At 40.5% G+C, this 16,725-nt stretch overlaps 1 protein-coding gene across 2 annotated transcripts in view; it reads left to right on the top strand.

Annotated features, from left to right (window-relative positions):
- The window catches only part of PLA2R1 (phospholipase A2 receptor 1), a 72,574-nt gene extending 60,628 nt beyond the window's left edge, over positions 1 to 11,946 (top strand). The window contains exons 24-30 of one of the 2 annotated variants that reach the window (XM_073305599.1): positions 2,482 to 2,720; positions 3,719 to 3,887; positions 6,020 to 6,160; positions 7,068 to 7,184; positions 7,911 to 8,087; positions 10,215 to 10,244; positions 10,376 to 11,946. In XM_073305599.1, coding sequence (XP_073161700.1) covers positions 2,482 to 2,720; positions 3,719 to 3,887; positions 6,020 to 6,160; positions 7,068 to 7,184; positions 7,911 to 8,087; positions 10,215 to 10,244; positions 10,376 to 10,593 — 1,091 coding nt within the window. In that variant the 3' untranslated portion in view covers positions 10,594 to 11,946. The other variant, XM_073305600.1, reaches the window with a different exon arrangement.
- Positions 11,947 to 16,725: the final 4,779 nt, after the last annotated feature.

Below are 16,725 nucleotides of genomic sequence, written 5' to 3'. Positions count from 1 at the left end.
TCTGCAAATTTTATCAGTGATGATTTTTGTTTTCTTCCAGGTCATTAATAAAAATGTTAAATACCATAGGGCCTAGAACGATCCCTTTGGGACCCCATTAGAAACACTCCCGTTTGATTCCCCATTTACAATTACTTTTTGAGACCTATCATTTAGCCAGCTTTTAATCCATTTAATATGTTCCATGTTAATTTTATTATAGAGACAAGGTGGCTGAGATAATATCTTTTATTGAACCAACTTCTCTTGGTGAAAGAGACAAACTTTAAGGCTACACATAGCTTTTCCTCTTGGGATGGGTCATTTAGTTCTTTGTTCAGAGCTTCGATTGTAGAAAAGTTACTCCAGAGGGAAGAAGCAGGAATGAAGACAAAATGGAGATGATGCAGCTGCCCTTTATATTGTTTTGCCATGAGGCTTGTACTTCCTTTTTCCCAAACACAAGGTGCCCAGCACATGGTATGGAAAAGCCTTAGAATCCTGTCCATCAGGATACCAAATGCCTTGCTGACTCATAAGGTATATTCACTGGTTCCTTTCAATGGGTTCATTGTACAGTTAATGACCCTTGATGGGCCATCAAACAGGCTAGGCACTGATGATGCTAATCTGCCTGGGGATGTCACACAGAAACACAGCATATTAATGACAGGTTTCAGAGTAGCAGCCGTGTTAGTCTGTATCCGCAAAAAGAAAAGGAGTACTTGTGGCACCTTAGAGACTAACAGATTTATCTGAGCATAAGCCTTCGTGAGCCACAGCCCACTTCATTGGATGCATGCAGCGGAAAACACAGCGGGGAGATTTTATATCCAATGAAGTGGGCTGTGGCTCACTAGGGCTTATGTTCAAACAAATTTGTTAGTCTCTAAGGTGCCACAAGTACTCCTTTTCTTTCTGTTTTGCTTGTAAGTCTTCCTGTATACCTGTATGCTGGCAAGTGGGTAATGAAGTCTTACAGTGACATGTGATCATGTCACCTGAACTGGAATCCATCTTTAACCTGGTGCTTTTCCATTGAGAAGGAGGGGTGGGAACCCAGAGGGACAAAGGATTCCCGCCTTATGCAAAAGATATATAAGTGGGTGGAACAGAACAAAGGGGGCAGTCATCATGAGAAATCCTCTAGCTATCACCTGAGCTGGAACAAGGACTGTACCAGGGGAAAGGATTGTGCCCTTACTAGGACGGCATCCAGTCTGTGAAAGAAACTTATTGAAACATCTCTGAGGGTGAGATTTTATCTGTATTCAGTTTTATTACTGTACTAGACTTAGACTTGCATGTTTTATTTTATTTTGCTTGGTAATTCACTTTGTTCTGCCTGTTACTACTTGGAACCACTTAAATCCTACTTTCTATATTTAATAAAATCACTTTTTACTTATTAATTAACCCAGAGTATGTATTAATACCGGGGGGTTGGGGGGGGCAAAGAGCTGTGCATCTCTCTCTATCAGTGTTATAGAGGGTGAACAATTTATGAGTTTACCCTGTAGAAGCTTTATACCGGGTAAAACGGATTTATTTGGGGTTTGGACCCCATTGGGAGTTGAGTATCTGAGTGTTAAAGACAGGAACACTTCTTAAGCTGCGTTCAGTTAAGTCTGCAGCTTTGGGGCACGTGGTTCAGACCCTGGGTCTGTGCTGGAGCAGACTGGCATGTCTGGCTTAACAAGACAGGGTGCTGGAGTCCTAAGCTGGCAGGGAAAGCAGGGGCAGAAGTAGTCTTGGCACATCAGTTGGCAGCCCCAGGGGGGTTCTGTGATCCAACCCGTCACATTAGCATTAGCTCTTTACAGCTAATTTCTGAAGGCATCCCTTAGTCTTTGTACTATTTAGATTAATCTTTGACTCTGAGATTGTTCATGCACAATTTTCTCTCCTTGAAAAGACCTCACAGTTGGATATGTACATTACTCACTCTGCAAAATATGTATTTTTTACAATTCAAAACCAGGCTTTTATTAGCATGATAAGCAGATAAGTAAACCTTTGGATTACTGCAGCTCCTCAGTCCAGTGGGAGATCAAGGAGATCCCATTAAACAGGTGTGTAATGAGACCCTCTAAGGTTACACTCAAAAGCATCACTGAGCTGGTGCATACTTTATGGGTACTTACCCTGGGATTGAGGCCCACTGGCATTAGTTCCCATTTGAATTCTTGTTGAAATTCAAAGTTTGAGAGTTGATAGAAAGCCTTCCTCTCTGTGTACTGAATCCATTCATTTTCCACACAAATTCAATCTTTGGCCTTGCTGTGATTTCAAACAAGAGTCGTGTGTATGTTTGTTTGTTGTGTTGACATGGTCTCAGGGATGCTTCTAGAAGAACTAACAGATTTGGGATTTTTACATTTGTTTTCAAGGATAGTCATTCGGCTTTGAGAACTGTTAATTTATTAAATATTGTCTGTTAAAGGAAAATGTTTGATACTAAAAATACTGGATATTTTGTCTTTTTCTTTCTGTTTGTCGCAGATACGTCCAGACATGCCATAGATGCATCTGAGATGTATCCAGTACCAGATACTTTAGAATATGGAAACAGAACGTATAAACTAATACATGGGAATATGACTTGGTTTGCTGCTTTAAAAACCTGCATGGCAAATGGAACTGAATTGGTCAGCGTTACGGACCATTATCACCAAGCCTTCCTCACGGTCATTGTAAACAGACTAGGATATGCCCACTGGATTGGACTATCTACCTCAGATGTACGTAATGGAGTCTGTGCATATGAATATGATACTGTAGATTAGTTTGTATAGTAACAAGGTAACAAGCTATAAAAAAAAGAAAAAAAAAAAAGGAAATGTGTATTCACTTGAAATTGGTGCATTTGTAAATAGAGATGAGCTTGCAGCAAAAACCTCAAGCTGAATACCCCTGTACTTGGGAGAAGTTCGGATCCTGAAGCAAAACTCAAGTATATGGCTTGGGCTTATCTCTAGTTGTAACACAACATACAAGTAAATTGTAATCCGTGTGGTGTCAGCACTGCAGGATGTGATGCTGGTGTGATGCTAGAGTCCCAGCACTGAAAAGGAGTTTAAAGGCAGAGAGAAGAACACTCACAGGCGAAAAGCCTTTTCTAAGCTGACCACTGAAGTGGCTTTGGCTTCAATCTTGGTATACTTATGCTCCAGATAACTACTTTATTCATGGTCAGCTGCCACAGTGGTTCAGTTAGTACAGTAAAAGCTTTTTTATCCAGCATGTTGGGGGAATGGGGGGTACTGGTAAGTGAAAAATTCCGGTTAACCAAGAGGGAGGGAGTTGGGTTGCAGGGCTGGGAGTTGGGGCACAGGATCTGGGAGGGAGTTTGGATATGGGAGGGTGCTTGGGGTAGGGGGTTGGGGAGTGGGAGAGGTTTCAGGGTCCTAGATCTGGAGGGTGCTCACCTCAGTGGCTCCCCACAAGCGGCAACCTGTCCCTGTTGTTTCTAGGTGGAGGCGCAGGTAGGCAGCTCTGTGTGCTGCCCCTGCCCTGAGTGCTGGCTCCGCAGCTCCCATTGGCCAGGAACTGTAGTAGAAAGGATCTTGCAGAATTACATAGTAATGGTCCTTGGGAATGTGTCTGCATCATTTAGTTAGGGCCCTGCCTTGGAGGAGGAAAAGCCAGATTTGCCAGCCCATGGAAAGGATATCAAAGAAGAAGCCACTTATGTGACAGTAACACATAAAGAGAAATAATCCTGAATTTATTTTGGCAGAATGGGCTTAACTTTGAGTGGTCAGATGGTACCAAGTCTTTGTTTACCTTTTGGGGAGACGAGGAGTCACAGTCACTGGGCAGCTGTGTTTATATTGATATTAATGGGCAGTGGAAAAGTGCTACCTGTGAAAGACTTCTACAAGGAGCAGTTTGCCATGTGCCAACTGGTAAGTCATGGGTTAGTTTTATATTAAATCTCAAGAAATTTAGTTTTACACATTGTCTATGGAAGAATGTGAACAGAAGTATGTTGGTTCACAGTTGACTACTGATTATTATAAAATATATAAGTATTTAGGGCTAGATTCACAAAAGGACGTAAACTGCTTTAGGAGTACTTGTGGCACCTTAGAGACTAACCAATTTATTTGAGCATAAGCTTTCGTGAGCTACAGCTCACTTCATCGGAGTGCCACAAGGTGCCATAAGTACTCCTTTTCTTTTTGCAAATACAGACTAACACGGCTGTTACCCTGAAAACTGCTTTAGGTGACTAAATCCCAGAATCAGGCCCTACTGGGATTCACAAACTCCTGCTCAGGTGCCACCAAACTCACTGGGTGCTTAAATTACTGCAGTAAAAGTTCCCTAGGCACCTACTCTTCTGTCTCTATGCATGTGCATGACACCCCATGTCAGATGTCCCAGATGCCTAAGCCCCAGAGTCATGCACTAACTGGAGGAAGATAGGAGTTCCTCTGCATAACTTACCTGAAGGCCTGATCTAGTCAACGTGCTCAGAGCTTATCTATCGGATTAAGCCGCCGTAGGCCAGCTCACACAAAGTGAGCAGCACTGCTGTAGACCATTGGGATGTGGGAGACCCCTGAGGAGGAGAAGGGATGTGAACAGCAATCTCCTGTCTTTTGGGAGCTTGTTCTGAGCATTAAGCTATTGAATATTCTGATGTGATGTTCCCAGTCTCTCCTGTTGAAGCTGTTCCATTGTGGCTCAAGGGGACGGGGTCATGGGCCTCCTACCTCCCAAGTGAGTGCTCTAACTACCAGGCCACAGAGTCATTCTCATACTCACGATCTCTCTGGCCCCATGACTGAGAATCTGAAGCAGGTGGAGGCACCTCCCTGCAGCCCACACTTAGACCCCTAACTCCATTAGAGGGGCAGGCCTTAGCACACCTTGGCATCCATTGGCTTGCTGAGATGAGTAGCCACCTAGTATGTTGGCTTTTGTGAATCCCATTCTTAGGTGCCAGTTTTCTCCCCATTCATTGTATAGGGGCTTAACTCAGGCTTTGTGAATCCCAGTGGTCTTTAGGTGCCTAAAAGTTGGTGTGAAACTAAATTAAAAAAACAAACCTGGACTTTGGGTTCAGGCCAATGGGAGAGAGGAAAACACCTTCTTGTAACTGGAAAAAACAAATGAGAAATGTTAGGTTTCTTGGATTAAGACTAGATTTAGCATGAAGTATAATACACTTTAATAAAATTCACTGAGCATGGATGATTTGGTGGTCATCAGTTAGAAATGAGTAGACTCTTGTCTAGATTTCCTGGCTCACAGTTTAAAATCCTTCCATGGATGTCTTAGCCCTGAGGTAGAGAGAGTTCCAGGCAATTTACTGTGTGAGGGGGGTTTCGAATAAGACCAAATACCGAGATCCTGTTTTCATTCTCTTGAATCATAAATGATATTGCACTGCCTAGAAAACAAGGAGGACATATTTAACAACACTGGTGATATACTTAAAATGGTGCCTCAAAAGTGGTTATACAAAAGTAACTAACAGTTTTTAATTGAATTAAAAGTACTGTCTCTGCTGAGTCCTTTGCAGTGCTAAGCAGTGTCCTTTAAATATTCCTTCAACACAGGACCACATTACCCTATCCAAACGCTGCCATTGAACTCCTATTGGCTTCAATGGGAGTAGCATGAGATCTATTGTCCATTTTAAAAAATATATATTGAGCTACTTTCTCACCAGATGGCATCTAGGGTGAGGAAAGGCAGCAGGATCAGTCAGAATGATTGTATTTATTATATGGCTGTATTCCGTAATTTATCTTATTTGGGTTTAGGAATAGCTTACTTCAATTTAGCTTTATGCAAAAAAAGAGAAAAAAATAGATCTAAACTGTGGATGAGTCAAGTGTCCATTTTTCACTATAATTTTTACAATAAAGAAAGATTTTTCCATGCCATAATACAGTAAAAAAATTACCAGTTTACATGTACGCTTCTCAAGTGTAAAATTATTGCTAGTGTTATTCTAAAATGATTTGTGGGATGTTTCTTAATATTGTGTTACTCCATTAAACCTACAATGTTATTTCTGTCACAGAAAAGAAATTAATTGAATACAGAGGCTTATGCTCAGAAAAAAATGTCACCTGGATAAAATTTAGAAGCAATTGCTACAGGTTTTCCACAGTTTTCGAGAGTACAAGTTTTGATACAGCATATGAATTTTGCAAAAAGCAAGGTAATCTGTTATTAGTTATCTTTACAGCTGTAAAATGTCGTGTATTCTTCTGAACATTTTAAATAACTTATTTAAATAGTGGCCTGTTTTATATGGGAGTGAAGATGATGATATTGTAGCTAACTAAAACAACTAACAAATGTTCTACAATACAGCATGATAAAAGTTTTTGTTGCATTTGTATAAAATTCAATTATTTTTCTCTTCAGATTACTGTAAAGATCCTGTGATTAGTTTCATAACAGTCTGACAGTTTCAAATTTATACCTGCATTGTAAATTTAGAAGTTATGTAGTGTAACCATAACTTAAAATCCCTAACATAACTATGCATAATGTTGAACTTTTGAAGCACAATATTAAGTTTTGACACCATGCAACAGGTGTTGTTTCTTCTGTAGCAAAAGCCCATGTGTGGGAAATGTAACTTCCATGTGGTGTGTGAGAATGAAACAAAAATATTTTGTTTAAAGAGAGAGGCTGGAATTTTCAAAGGTGCCTAAGAGAGTTAGGTGCCCACGCCTACTGAATTGCTTTGGGTATTGGAAAACTAACTTCCTAAGGCTCCACTGAAAAATAAGAACGGCCATACTAGGTCAGACCAATGGTCCATCTAGTCCAGTATCCTGTCTTACAACAATGGCCAGTGCCAGATGCTTCACAGCAAATGAACAGAACAGGGCAATTATCGAGTGATCCATCCCCTGTCATCCAGTCCCAGCTTCTGGCAGTCAGAGGTGTAGGGACATCCTGAGCATGGGGTTACATTAGTTATCTTGAGAAGAGTGAATTGCGATTACAGCTGGAGGAGTAGATTTCCCACTGTGTAAGGCTAGGTGAATAGAGTTTAATTATGTTCTGAACGTGATCAACAATGAAGAAACTTGGTATATATGTTTCATCTGCAGGATCTAATCTTTTAACTATTAAAGATGAAGATGAAAATGCTTTTGTTCTGGAAGAATTGCACCCTTTTGGTTCTTCTGTCCAAAGGATTTGGTTGAACATTCAGTTTGTTGCGAACAGTAAGTAATGGAATACATTAATATGATGGTACAGTTCTTAGTTTAGCGTTGACAACCACTTACCAGAACACTCAACTTGTTTATCTCAGATGTCTTTGTCAGTTTAGGGTGCACCTGAAATACAAAGTTCTATCTCTGTAGCTGTTAAAGCTATGACCATTCAGTTGGAACATTCTGGCTTGTGTCCCACTATAATGGCTGGCTCACAGAAAAGATAATACCCTTATTCCTTTCCGGGGCAGGATGGCTGGTTACTGCAGAACAGATTCCCTCCTCCTCCACATCACCAACCTCTCTACTCCACAGCACAGAGAGACATCCTGTTTCATTGCCCACACCTTAACGGCTCATAATGGATGGCACTGTTTTTGTTGTGAGAAACAGGTTTCTCAATGCTGGGCCCATATGCAGTCTGCTCCTGGCAGGTAGGCTACCTCTCTGAGGCTCTGATTTAGGAAAACACAGAAGAATGTGCTAAAGTCCATCGATATTCAGGAGATATGCAAGTGGTTTCCTGAATAGGAATGCTTTCCTGAATTGGAGATGGAGGGAACAAAAGAAGCTCCTGCAGTGCATATCAGAGAAGATAATTTTGCCCATATTTTTGGGGAGCTGGCTCTCCAGAATCCCCCTATCCAGTTGTCCTCTCCTCATTCTTTCCTGTTCAGCATGTATTTAAACACACATTACACAGACCTCATAGTGTTTAAATATTTTTGCCCTTAGATGACACAGTAGCATGGCTTGATGGTTCTCCCTTAAATTATTCAAACTGGGGCATCAGGGAGCCTGACTTGGATCATCTCAAAGGGAATTTTTGTGTTGCTTTGAGGACTACAGATGGAGTATGGCAATTATCTCCATGCAGAGAGAAAAAGGGATTTGTATGTAAAATGGATACAGGTATGTGTTTATGTGAAACAAAATAACCATCTCTTTATAACATTGTTTTATATTCCCCTGGTTTCCCCTTTTCTTTACTTTAGGCTTCCTCTGAAATGGTGTTCAGTTAATGGCCTTTAATGCCATTGCACCTTCAGTTTCCCATATGTCTGCAATCCTCTTCACAACTGGACTTTGCATTCATGAAGCCTGTAGCCACAGGCCTCGCTTGATTTTGGTAGTCTATAAATATAAAGGATATTTCATTTTTTATAGATAATTTTTGTCCCTTTTTATTCATGGACATAGCTTTGAAGAAGTGAACTAACTTCAAAGGTTGCAATTTTATCACTGATTTTTTTCCCTAAAGATCATTCTTTATTTCTGGTTCTCCCTAATGCCATTCAAAATTGGCCTGTAGGACCCATAAAATCCTTAGTTGTGGTCACCTTATTTTGATGGGGATGCAGACCAGTTTGTAGTTGCAGGGAACAATGGGCGCTGCTACTAATGGTGCTAGAGCTGCTGTAGCTGCTTTTCAGACTGCTGAGTCCGCTCCTCTGCTGAGCAGCCTGTGTGGCCGCCAGCCACAAGAGCAGCTTGCTAAATAGTGTGAAGGACAGCCTAGGATAGTGGACTGAACAGAAGCAAGCTCCCTTACTCTAATCCTAGTTCTGACTCCCACTGTGGCCATGGTCAAGTAACTTAACCTGTCTGTCTTCCCCCTATAAAATGGGGATATTTAATAATTACTTCACTTACTTACTTTATGCCACTTCTTTAGTAGATTGTACAGTGCTCCTATATAAGTGCTAAAGTTCACCAGAGTATGCACAAAAGCCTCCAGTACCCCCCAAACTCTTAACTTATTCGAGAAATTGTTCTTTGAAACACTTTAGAGTGTTGGAAACTGCACAGACAATAGTTTCCATTTGTACAATAAGAGATTCTCCCTCTCCTTTTTTTATATGAAATGAAATATAGGGCATCCTAAAGAATTATCTCACTGATCCTCCCCAAAGTACCAAGTCTGGCCTGACACGTTGTGCTACTCTATAGTCACAGGGGACAGGAATCATTACATGAAAAAATGGTTTTGCCGGCCCACCCAAGAGCACTAAAATCAGCATTAGCCCTGCTAGTTAGTCTTAAACCAGGCCTGTGTAATGGTGCTCCCCTACTTGTCCAGGGTGAGAATTTCTTTCTTTCTTTTTTGTGTGTGTGTGTAAATATCACTACCTTTTTCACAATTACCAAGGCTGATGTGATGGGAATGTTAAAGTTTTGTGATAATTTTGCAAGGTTTTCTTGTGCCCCCTCCCCCCCAATAAAAATAAAAGTGTCCCAACATTAAATTGTACCAAATATATTTTGGGGAAAGTAGTAGAATCTTCTAAGTTTTCTCTTTATGAAACAGCTGACTCATAAAGCAGGTGGCAAATAGAAAAATTAGACCTTTGATTTCTACACTGCTACAGTTCTTATATAGATCAAATGGATGACTGAAAGTTGTGTCCAAGTATTTATGCATAGATTTTTCTATGGCACTCAGTAGTATAGTATGTGCTTCACAAATATTGATCAATTTAACCTCACAATTCCCCTAGAGGTATATAAATGTTATTTCCCCCCTATAGAGAAGGACTTGGCCACAGTCACCCAGGAAATTTTTGGGAGAACCAGAAATAGAATTCAGATCTTTTTATTCCTAGGCTCATTCCTTAACCAAAAGACCATCTTTCCACTGTATGAATAAAAAAGACTTAAAAGTATTAGAGCCTGACACCCTCACCCAGTAGCGGCCCAATCCTGCTTCCATTGAAACCCATAGCAAAAATCCAGTTACTTCTGCAGAAGCAGATCAAACCATAACAGAGCATTCCTGAACTTTAACTCCTTCATATTTAGACTGTGCTTATCTCACATGCACTTTGGTAAGTGAAGGAATTTAAAATGATGCATCAGGCCATATTTATCCCAGTGGGCTGTAACTCCCGTTGACATCAATAAAGTTAAATCAGGGATGGCCCATTATTGTTATAAATTATGTCCCCTCCCCCACAAGTAGCAACTTTACAATAAAGCATATACATTAACTTTTATAAGTTGTCTGAATAATTTTCATGCTAACTTTGGATTCTGTTTCAGATATCTTTGCAACAGTGCAAACTGTAAAAGGTAAATTCTACTATGTGATACATTTATATTTTTATCAGAAATACTGAAGCTAAAACATTTTCTGCATCTATTTTTATGACATGACTTTCTTTCATTGTTATAGAACTTTTCTTCTGCTTCTTTCATTTTAGCATCACACCGTGGGATCATGGCTCTAGCTGTAATGCTGACATTGGTGATGGTGGCTGCTGTTTCTACATTTCTGTGGTGCCTGTACAAACAGAACAGCAGTCTCTTCAGTAGAGTACGATGGTTCAGAAATCCATATTATTCACAAACGAACTCTGAAGATTCAGCTGTGGAAGAAAGCATCCTCATTTCTGATTTTGAGAGAAACAGTGAAAATTAATGGTGCAAGAAGGACCAGAATAGTTGCATTTAATACAGATAACACAAAGAAACTCTACAGAATAGTTCATTTTATGAACTAGTTACTACCTAGGACCAGATCACACCTCAGTTTTTTGCAATGGACAAAATGAAGAGTGGAAAAACCATTCAAAGGAGCAAATATCTGTCAAAAAGAAGGGGAGTGAAGCCTAAGTAGCAGCTGTTTGTCCCTTCCCTCTGCTCCTGTGGCAGCTTCTCTGTGTGAATTCTCTGCAATAAGGCCTCTGCAGATTTTTAGGGAGCACAAATGGGCAGAGAGGGGTTAGAACCAGGAAACATATGGAATTCACAGCATCAGCCCATCAGCATTAACTCGGGTAGGTTTGCACTCCATTTCTGGAAACCCCTGTGGAAAATGGGTTTGCTGATTAAGAACAGGTTTCCTTTGAAGCTTTGCTATGGGATAGAGAGTGATACTCTTTGAACAATCCATGATGATGCAAAAACCACAATGCTTGCCTCTTCTGTTCTTACAGATTCAAGTACACAGGGCTCAATCCTGCTTCCATTGACTTCAGTGGTACAGATCAGGCCCTGGGATGGAAACCTGTTCTAATTTGATTTTGATTCAATACAGTGTTGTTAAATGATCAGCCCAAGGAGAATCATGGTGAGTCTTTCCCTTGTGAGAGAACCTAGAATTCTCCAGTTGCCTGAAGATCCTCAGGATAGGCTCAGAGATCTCAGGACCTGCAAAACCTATCATACTACATGGGACAATTAAACAGAAACCCTATGGCCTGAAGGCAGCAGAGATTTTTCACTTAGCTTTGTTCCTTCTGTGTATTTTGTTGTTGTTTGTTGCATTTTATTTTACACAGGAGGCAAAATCTGGCCATAATTAACATTACATTTTTGCCCTGATTTCAGGAAACTTAAAACATAATCACATTACTACAAGAATCTTTTGCTCAATACCCAGTTTTGTACAAAGAGAATTACACTAGTATCATTTTTCAGACATCGGAATACCCCATGTAGATTTCCAGCATGTGGAGAAATAGAGCCATTCTTGGTTGGTTTGCTTGCCTGTTTTGTTTAGGGTTTTTTTGGTTGGTTGGGGAGGGGTTAGTTTTTTATTTGGTTTGTTTGTTTGTTTTGCAAATATAACAATATGGGGAAAAAATTGGGTGTGTCAGAATTGACCAGTTCAGTCCACCATTCCTACCTTATTGTTAAATTTAAAGACTTAAAACTTGCCATGGTGTACAGACTTTGACTTCTTCACATTGTTAATATAATAACAAGAGTTACTCCAAGTTATCTGTTAAAGATTAAACTTTGAGATGACACACTTGTTTCGGGGTGGGGGGGGACGGGTTTCTGCAACAAACTAAGCACCTTGCTTTGATCGTATTTTTTTTTTAGTCAGTGTCTGTATAAAGAAACTGATTATAATCAGTTTCACTCAAGTTATGGTAAGAACTTCCTTTACTTTTCTCTTACATAAGGAATTACTGTTACACCACCTAATTCTCATAATTATAGTTCACACTAACCCAGGACTATAAGTGTTGATTGTGTTTTCTGTTCATCCTTGTTCTGAACTTCTGTTTCCATTCCTCTAACTGGCTTTTTCTGGATCGCAGGCGTTTTGTATTATTCCTAATCCGAAAATTTGGTGAACACATTTTCATTCTGATTCATACCAATATTGACCATATTGGCAATTTGTTTCACTATTATTTCAGTTGGAAAATTAAAATAGTGTACAAAAAAAAATAATGCTCTTCTGTAGTTTTTTCCTCAATCTTTCCTATATTAAAATTGTGTTTGAACCAAATTCACCACTGACAGAAGCAGGCACAAAACACTGACTGCAATTAAATCACACCTATTTCACCAGCAACGAACTCATTCCTTGTCCTTGTGTGGATTCACCAGCGCTGGTGCAGGAAGGTATACATTGCACTTTGCTCTGCCAGCCCATCCCCTTGGAGGGAAAGAGGGTAGGCAATTTTCTTCTACCGTGCTGTTTTTAGACTTTCGTGACTGAAGGCAGACTTAATTCCTTTGGGGCCTCCAATGCACAGCATCCGTGCATCTCTAACCACCCTGGCCACATCGCTTTTGTTAAGGAAAAGTTAGCACATGTGACTCCATTTTGGTTTGGGGCCCACCATTGTTTAAATGCCAGCACATCATACACCAGGAGGAGTAATCCTTAGATATTGAATCCCTGTGAAAATCCTCCTCCTTGTCTCCAGCCTGCCTTGACTCCCAGTATCTGGTTTTTGTCAGTCTCTAACTCCCTGTCTCTTGGCCTTGATGTGAGGCCTCCCATCCTGATAATAAAAGTTACTGATGCATAGCTTTAGGACCATGCTGTGTAATTAACATACTGGTATAGCACGAGGAATGCACCAAGCAGGGATAGGTGGTAGATAAGACAAGGGTTTGTTTATTGGCTAAGGTTTCCGATGCACGAGGGCAACATGCTTTGCTAAAAGGTATATAACCTTTGTATAATTTGCATTCAGGGTCCCCTCCTGGCTAGCAGGGGGGCACCACGCTCGAGCGTAATAAACTTAGTGTCTTTTGGGAACTCTGCAGTTGTGGACTTTGTTTCTGTGCCTCAGCCTAGATTCGAACTGTGCATGACCTATCAGGTATAATTCGCAGCACTGGTGTGCGTGTCCTGTCAGGTGTAATTCGCAGCACTGGTGTGCGTGTCCTACCAGGTGTAATTCGTAGCACTGGTGTGCGTGTCCTACCAGGTGTAATTCGTAGCACTGGTGTGCGTGTCCTACCAGGTGTAATTCGTAACACTTTCTTGAGATGCGCTGTCAATGGGACCTCAGCCAGAGGGGAAGCTGTGGTTGCTTTTCACTCCTGCGCAACTTCCATCTTCCCCCAGCCTTACGCTGTTGGATTTTCCACCTTCAGCAACAAGACTCTCAACCTTGTGCTCAAAAAACACAGGTCTCTTCCTGAGCCACAGTGAAACCTCCATTAGCAGTTAGTAGTATTGGGGATAGTATAACTAACTTTATAGGCCAGCCCCATGAAACTTGCGGCCTGATTCTGACCTCCTTTACATCACTATAAATCAGGAGTAATCTCATTGTAAAACAGTGAGATCGGAATCTAACCATGATTACAAACACATAGGCGGGTCTTACTCTAGCCAGTAGATGGCAGTGGTATACATAAGAGCAGCCAACTCATTTAAAGTTAACTGGTCTTAGAAGTTAAACAGATAGGGTATTGCCTATAAGGAATTGTACAGGGTCAGCTCCTACTCCTTTTGAAGTTAATGCAAGTATTTGCCACTGATTTTAGTGGGTGCAGAATTGACCCCTTAGGATGATGTTTGTTCATATATCAATTTAATTTATAATTCGAATCAGCAGCAGGATGACAATTTCATTTTGTGACAACTTCCAAAGTTTCAGAATTTGTTTTTGTTCCAAACTGGAATGAAAACAAAATAATTTGAAAATGTTGAGAAGCAAAATTGTATCAGAATGTCCATTTTGGATTGAAAAGATCCGATTTTAGATTCCCTTCTCTCTGGTATCAACCGGAACATCCACCTTCGACCTCAAAATTTTTGCTGTCTGACTTTTACTTGTTGACTCTCGGCACAATATCTTCTTTATCAAGGCTTTATGTTTGAAATGAAAAATGTTTGTTTTAGTTCTCAGTGTCACTAGTGAAGGCAGATTTTATCCTTCCTCATGGCTTATTCATAAGGAACTGAGCCTTGGACATGCTGAACACCCTCAGTTTCCACTGACTTTAAGCAGACATTGACTTCAGTCTAGATTCAGATCCTAAATACTTAATTAAAATGAGGGAGAGGGTTAAAAGACACTATAGAGTATTACCTCGCTTTAAATTAGAGACTCACTTTTGATATTCTTGGATTTTTTTCCTATGTCTTAACTCTTCTGTAACTTCCTGATGCTTCTGTAATGGAGTGACCAGTAGTAATGGTTAAGGAAAAGTAAGCATTCCATCAGACTGGATCGCTTACAGGTGATCATGTCTTATTTCTGTAATATCCATTCTAACATATATACGTATCCAAGAAGGCCCAAGTAGTGAGAAACAAAAATCCCTCCTTTACTACTACTTTGTATTTGGGTTACTAATGCATGTTATTTTTCATTAGGCAGCTGCTAATTTTGACAAGCTCTTTAAATAAAAAAAAAAAAGGCAACCTCTCAACCTACTGAATAGGTCTCCAATATAATTTTAACAAATAAAATAAACTGGCTTCTAAACAGTTCCAACTGGAACAAAAATTAAATGGTAAATACGACAAATCTTCAAATTTATGACGGTTAGACTGTGCCCTGCTCCTGGATGGTTGCACAGAGGAATAAGGTCTCTCTTCACCCCCCTCACCTCCTACTCCTGATCCAATCATGTAGAAACATCCTGGATCTTCTTTCTGCAGAAAAAGTAGGGTAGCTGCATGCATAATACTCTCCCAACCTTTCTTAATGGGTAAAGAGAGTCAGAGATTAAATGGAGCCCTGGCTTTTCCTTTAGTGTGTGACATTGCTACCAACATGGCACCTATATTGTATCCACATGTAGCAGCCATTTTTGAGTTGAGGTTACACTGGCGTGCCTAAGCCTGTAAAAATATTAGGCCTGATTCTTCTTCTATTTGCACCAGTGTAAGTCCTTTAACTTCAGTGACATATAGCATTTTAAAGGAGAGGAGAATCAGGCCTATTAAAGCTGTAATTAACAAACTAATGTCTGTAAGGCAGGCCGGTGCACAAATAGTAGTGTCCAGCCATTCAGGCAATGGCATTTTAAGCTCCTCCACAATGATTAGGACAACTGATGGAGTGTGACAGCTGTGCCTAAAATGAACTATATTGTATCAACACACAGCAGTCATCTCTGAGTCAAAAAAACACTCATGTAATTGGTTTCCTTTTTATACAGATTTTCTTCAGGAGCAGCTGAGAAAATCCCCTCCAGTACCCAAAAAAACCCACATGTGGTGGGGATCTTGAAATGACTATTAAAAATTACCCTTTCAAAACTCCTGAGGATGTTTCTTCAAATCCCAGCTCTGAGGCAGCAACCTGGAAAGGCTCCAGTGGAAGTGGGCCCAGTAGAGTGCCTCTCATTCTGCCATCTGGCAGTTACCAGCAACATAGTCAAAGAAAGGCACAGCCCTTTTCCCTGGCCCAACATTCCTTCTCCCTCCCCCCATCACTCATGGAGCAAGCTGAGAGATTCCCTTACCCCTTACAGGCAGAAAGTAGGAGATCTGCACCTGGAGAACCCCCTCTGGCTGCAGATCTGTAGGGAGCAAGCCAGCACAAAGATAATGATTTGTAAACTGAAGGAAAGGTGGAGTCCACTAGTCAGCAGCTTCAGGCTTCATTGACATTTGTTTCAGCATTGTGTCAAAAAGCTTGATGCTTCAAGGCTTGATCAGACGCTTATGCAGAAACCCTAATTTCAGTTGAGCCCATTCCTAGGTAGCACAATGCCAAGAAAAAGCAAAAACCAAGGGGAGTTAAGATCACTATCTAACACAGTGTTATAAAGACAACAGGGATCAATTATTCTTATTAGTCAAGAAGACCAGAACAAGAAGTAATTGATTGAAAAAGCAGCAGGGAAATCTTTATAACCATAGGAAAAGTCAGACAGCAGGACAAGCTACCAAAATAAATTGTAGAATCACCCTCAGTAGAAATATGCAGTTACATTGGATATCCATGGTATCAGGATGATCAAATCACTCCAGCAACATTGCAGGGAAACGGACTAGAAACCCCACTGGATGTCCCTTGCAGTTGAGCCTGTGTAAGAAATCACAACATATTTTCTCTGTTGATGAAGCACTATTCCCATCCTGCTCTCTCCCCACCACCCGTCATTCCGCACAAGTATTTTATAAACACAAACCTGGCATTCCATGACCTTAATTCCTCCAAAATGGTATTCAGGAAACCTCTCCAATGCACCATGAAAGGGGCCAAAATGAAAGCCAGGAAGGAAGTATATAGACAACAAAACCTTCACAATCCCCACCACAGCTGCCAAAAAACAGGCAAACGAACAATAAACAGAACATTCACAAGATATAGGAGAAATGTAAATTGCTAAGGAA

Source organism: Lepidochelys kempii, chromosome 11 (assembly GCF_965140265.1).
Source record: "Lepidochelys kempii isolate rLepKem1 chromosome 11, rLepKem1.hap2, whole genome shotgun sequence".
Classification (NCBI taxonomy): Eukaryota; Metazoa; Chordata; order Testudines; family Cheloniidae; genus Lepidochelys; species Lepidochelys kempii.
The sequence above is the reverse complement of the archived record's forward strand: the minus strand, read 5'-3'. Positions and strand labels throughout refer to the sequence as shown.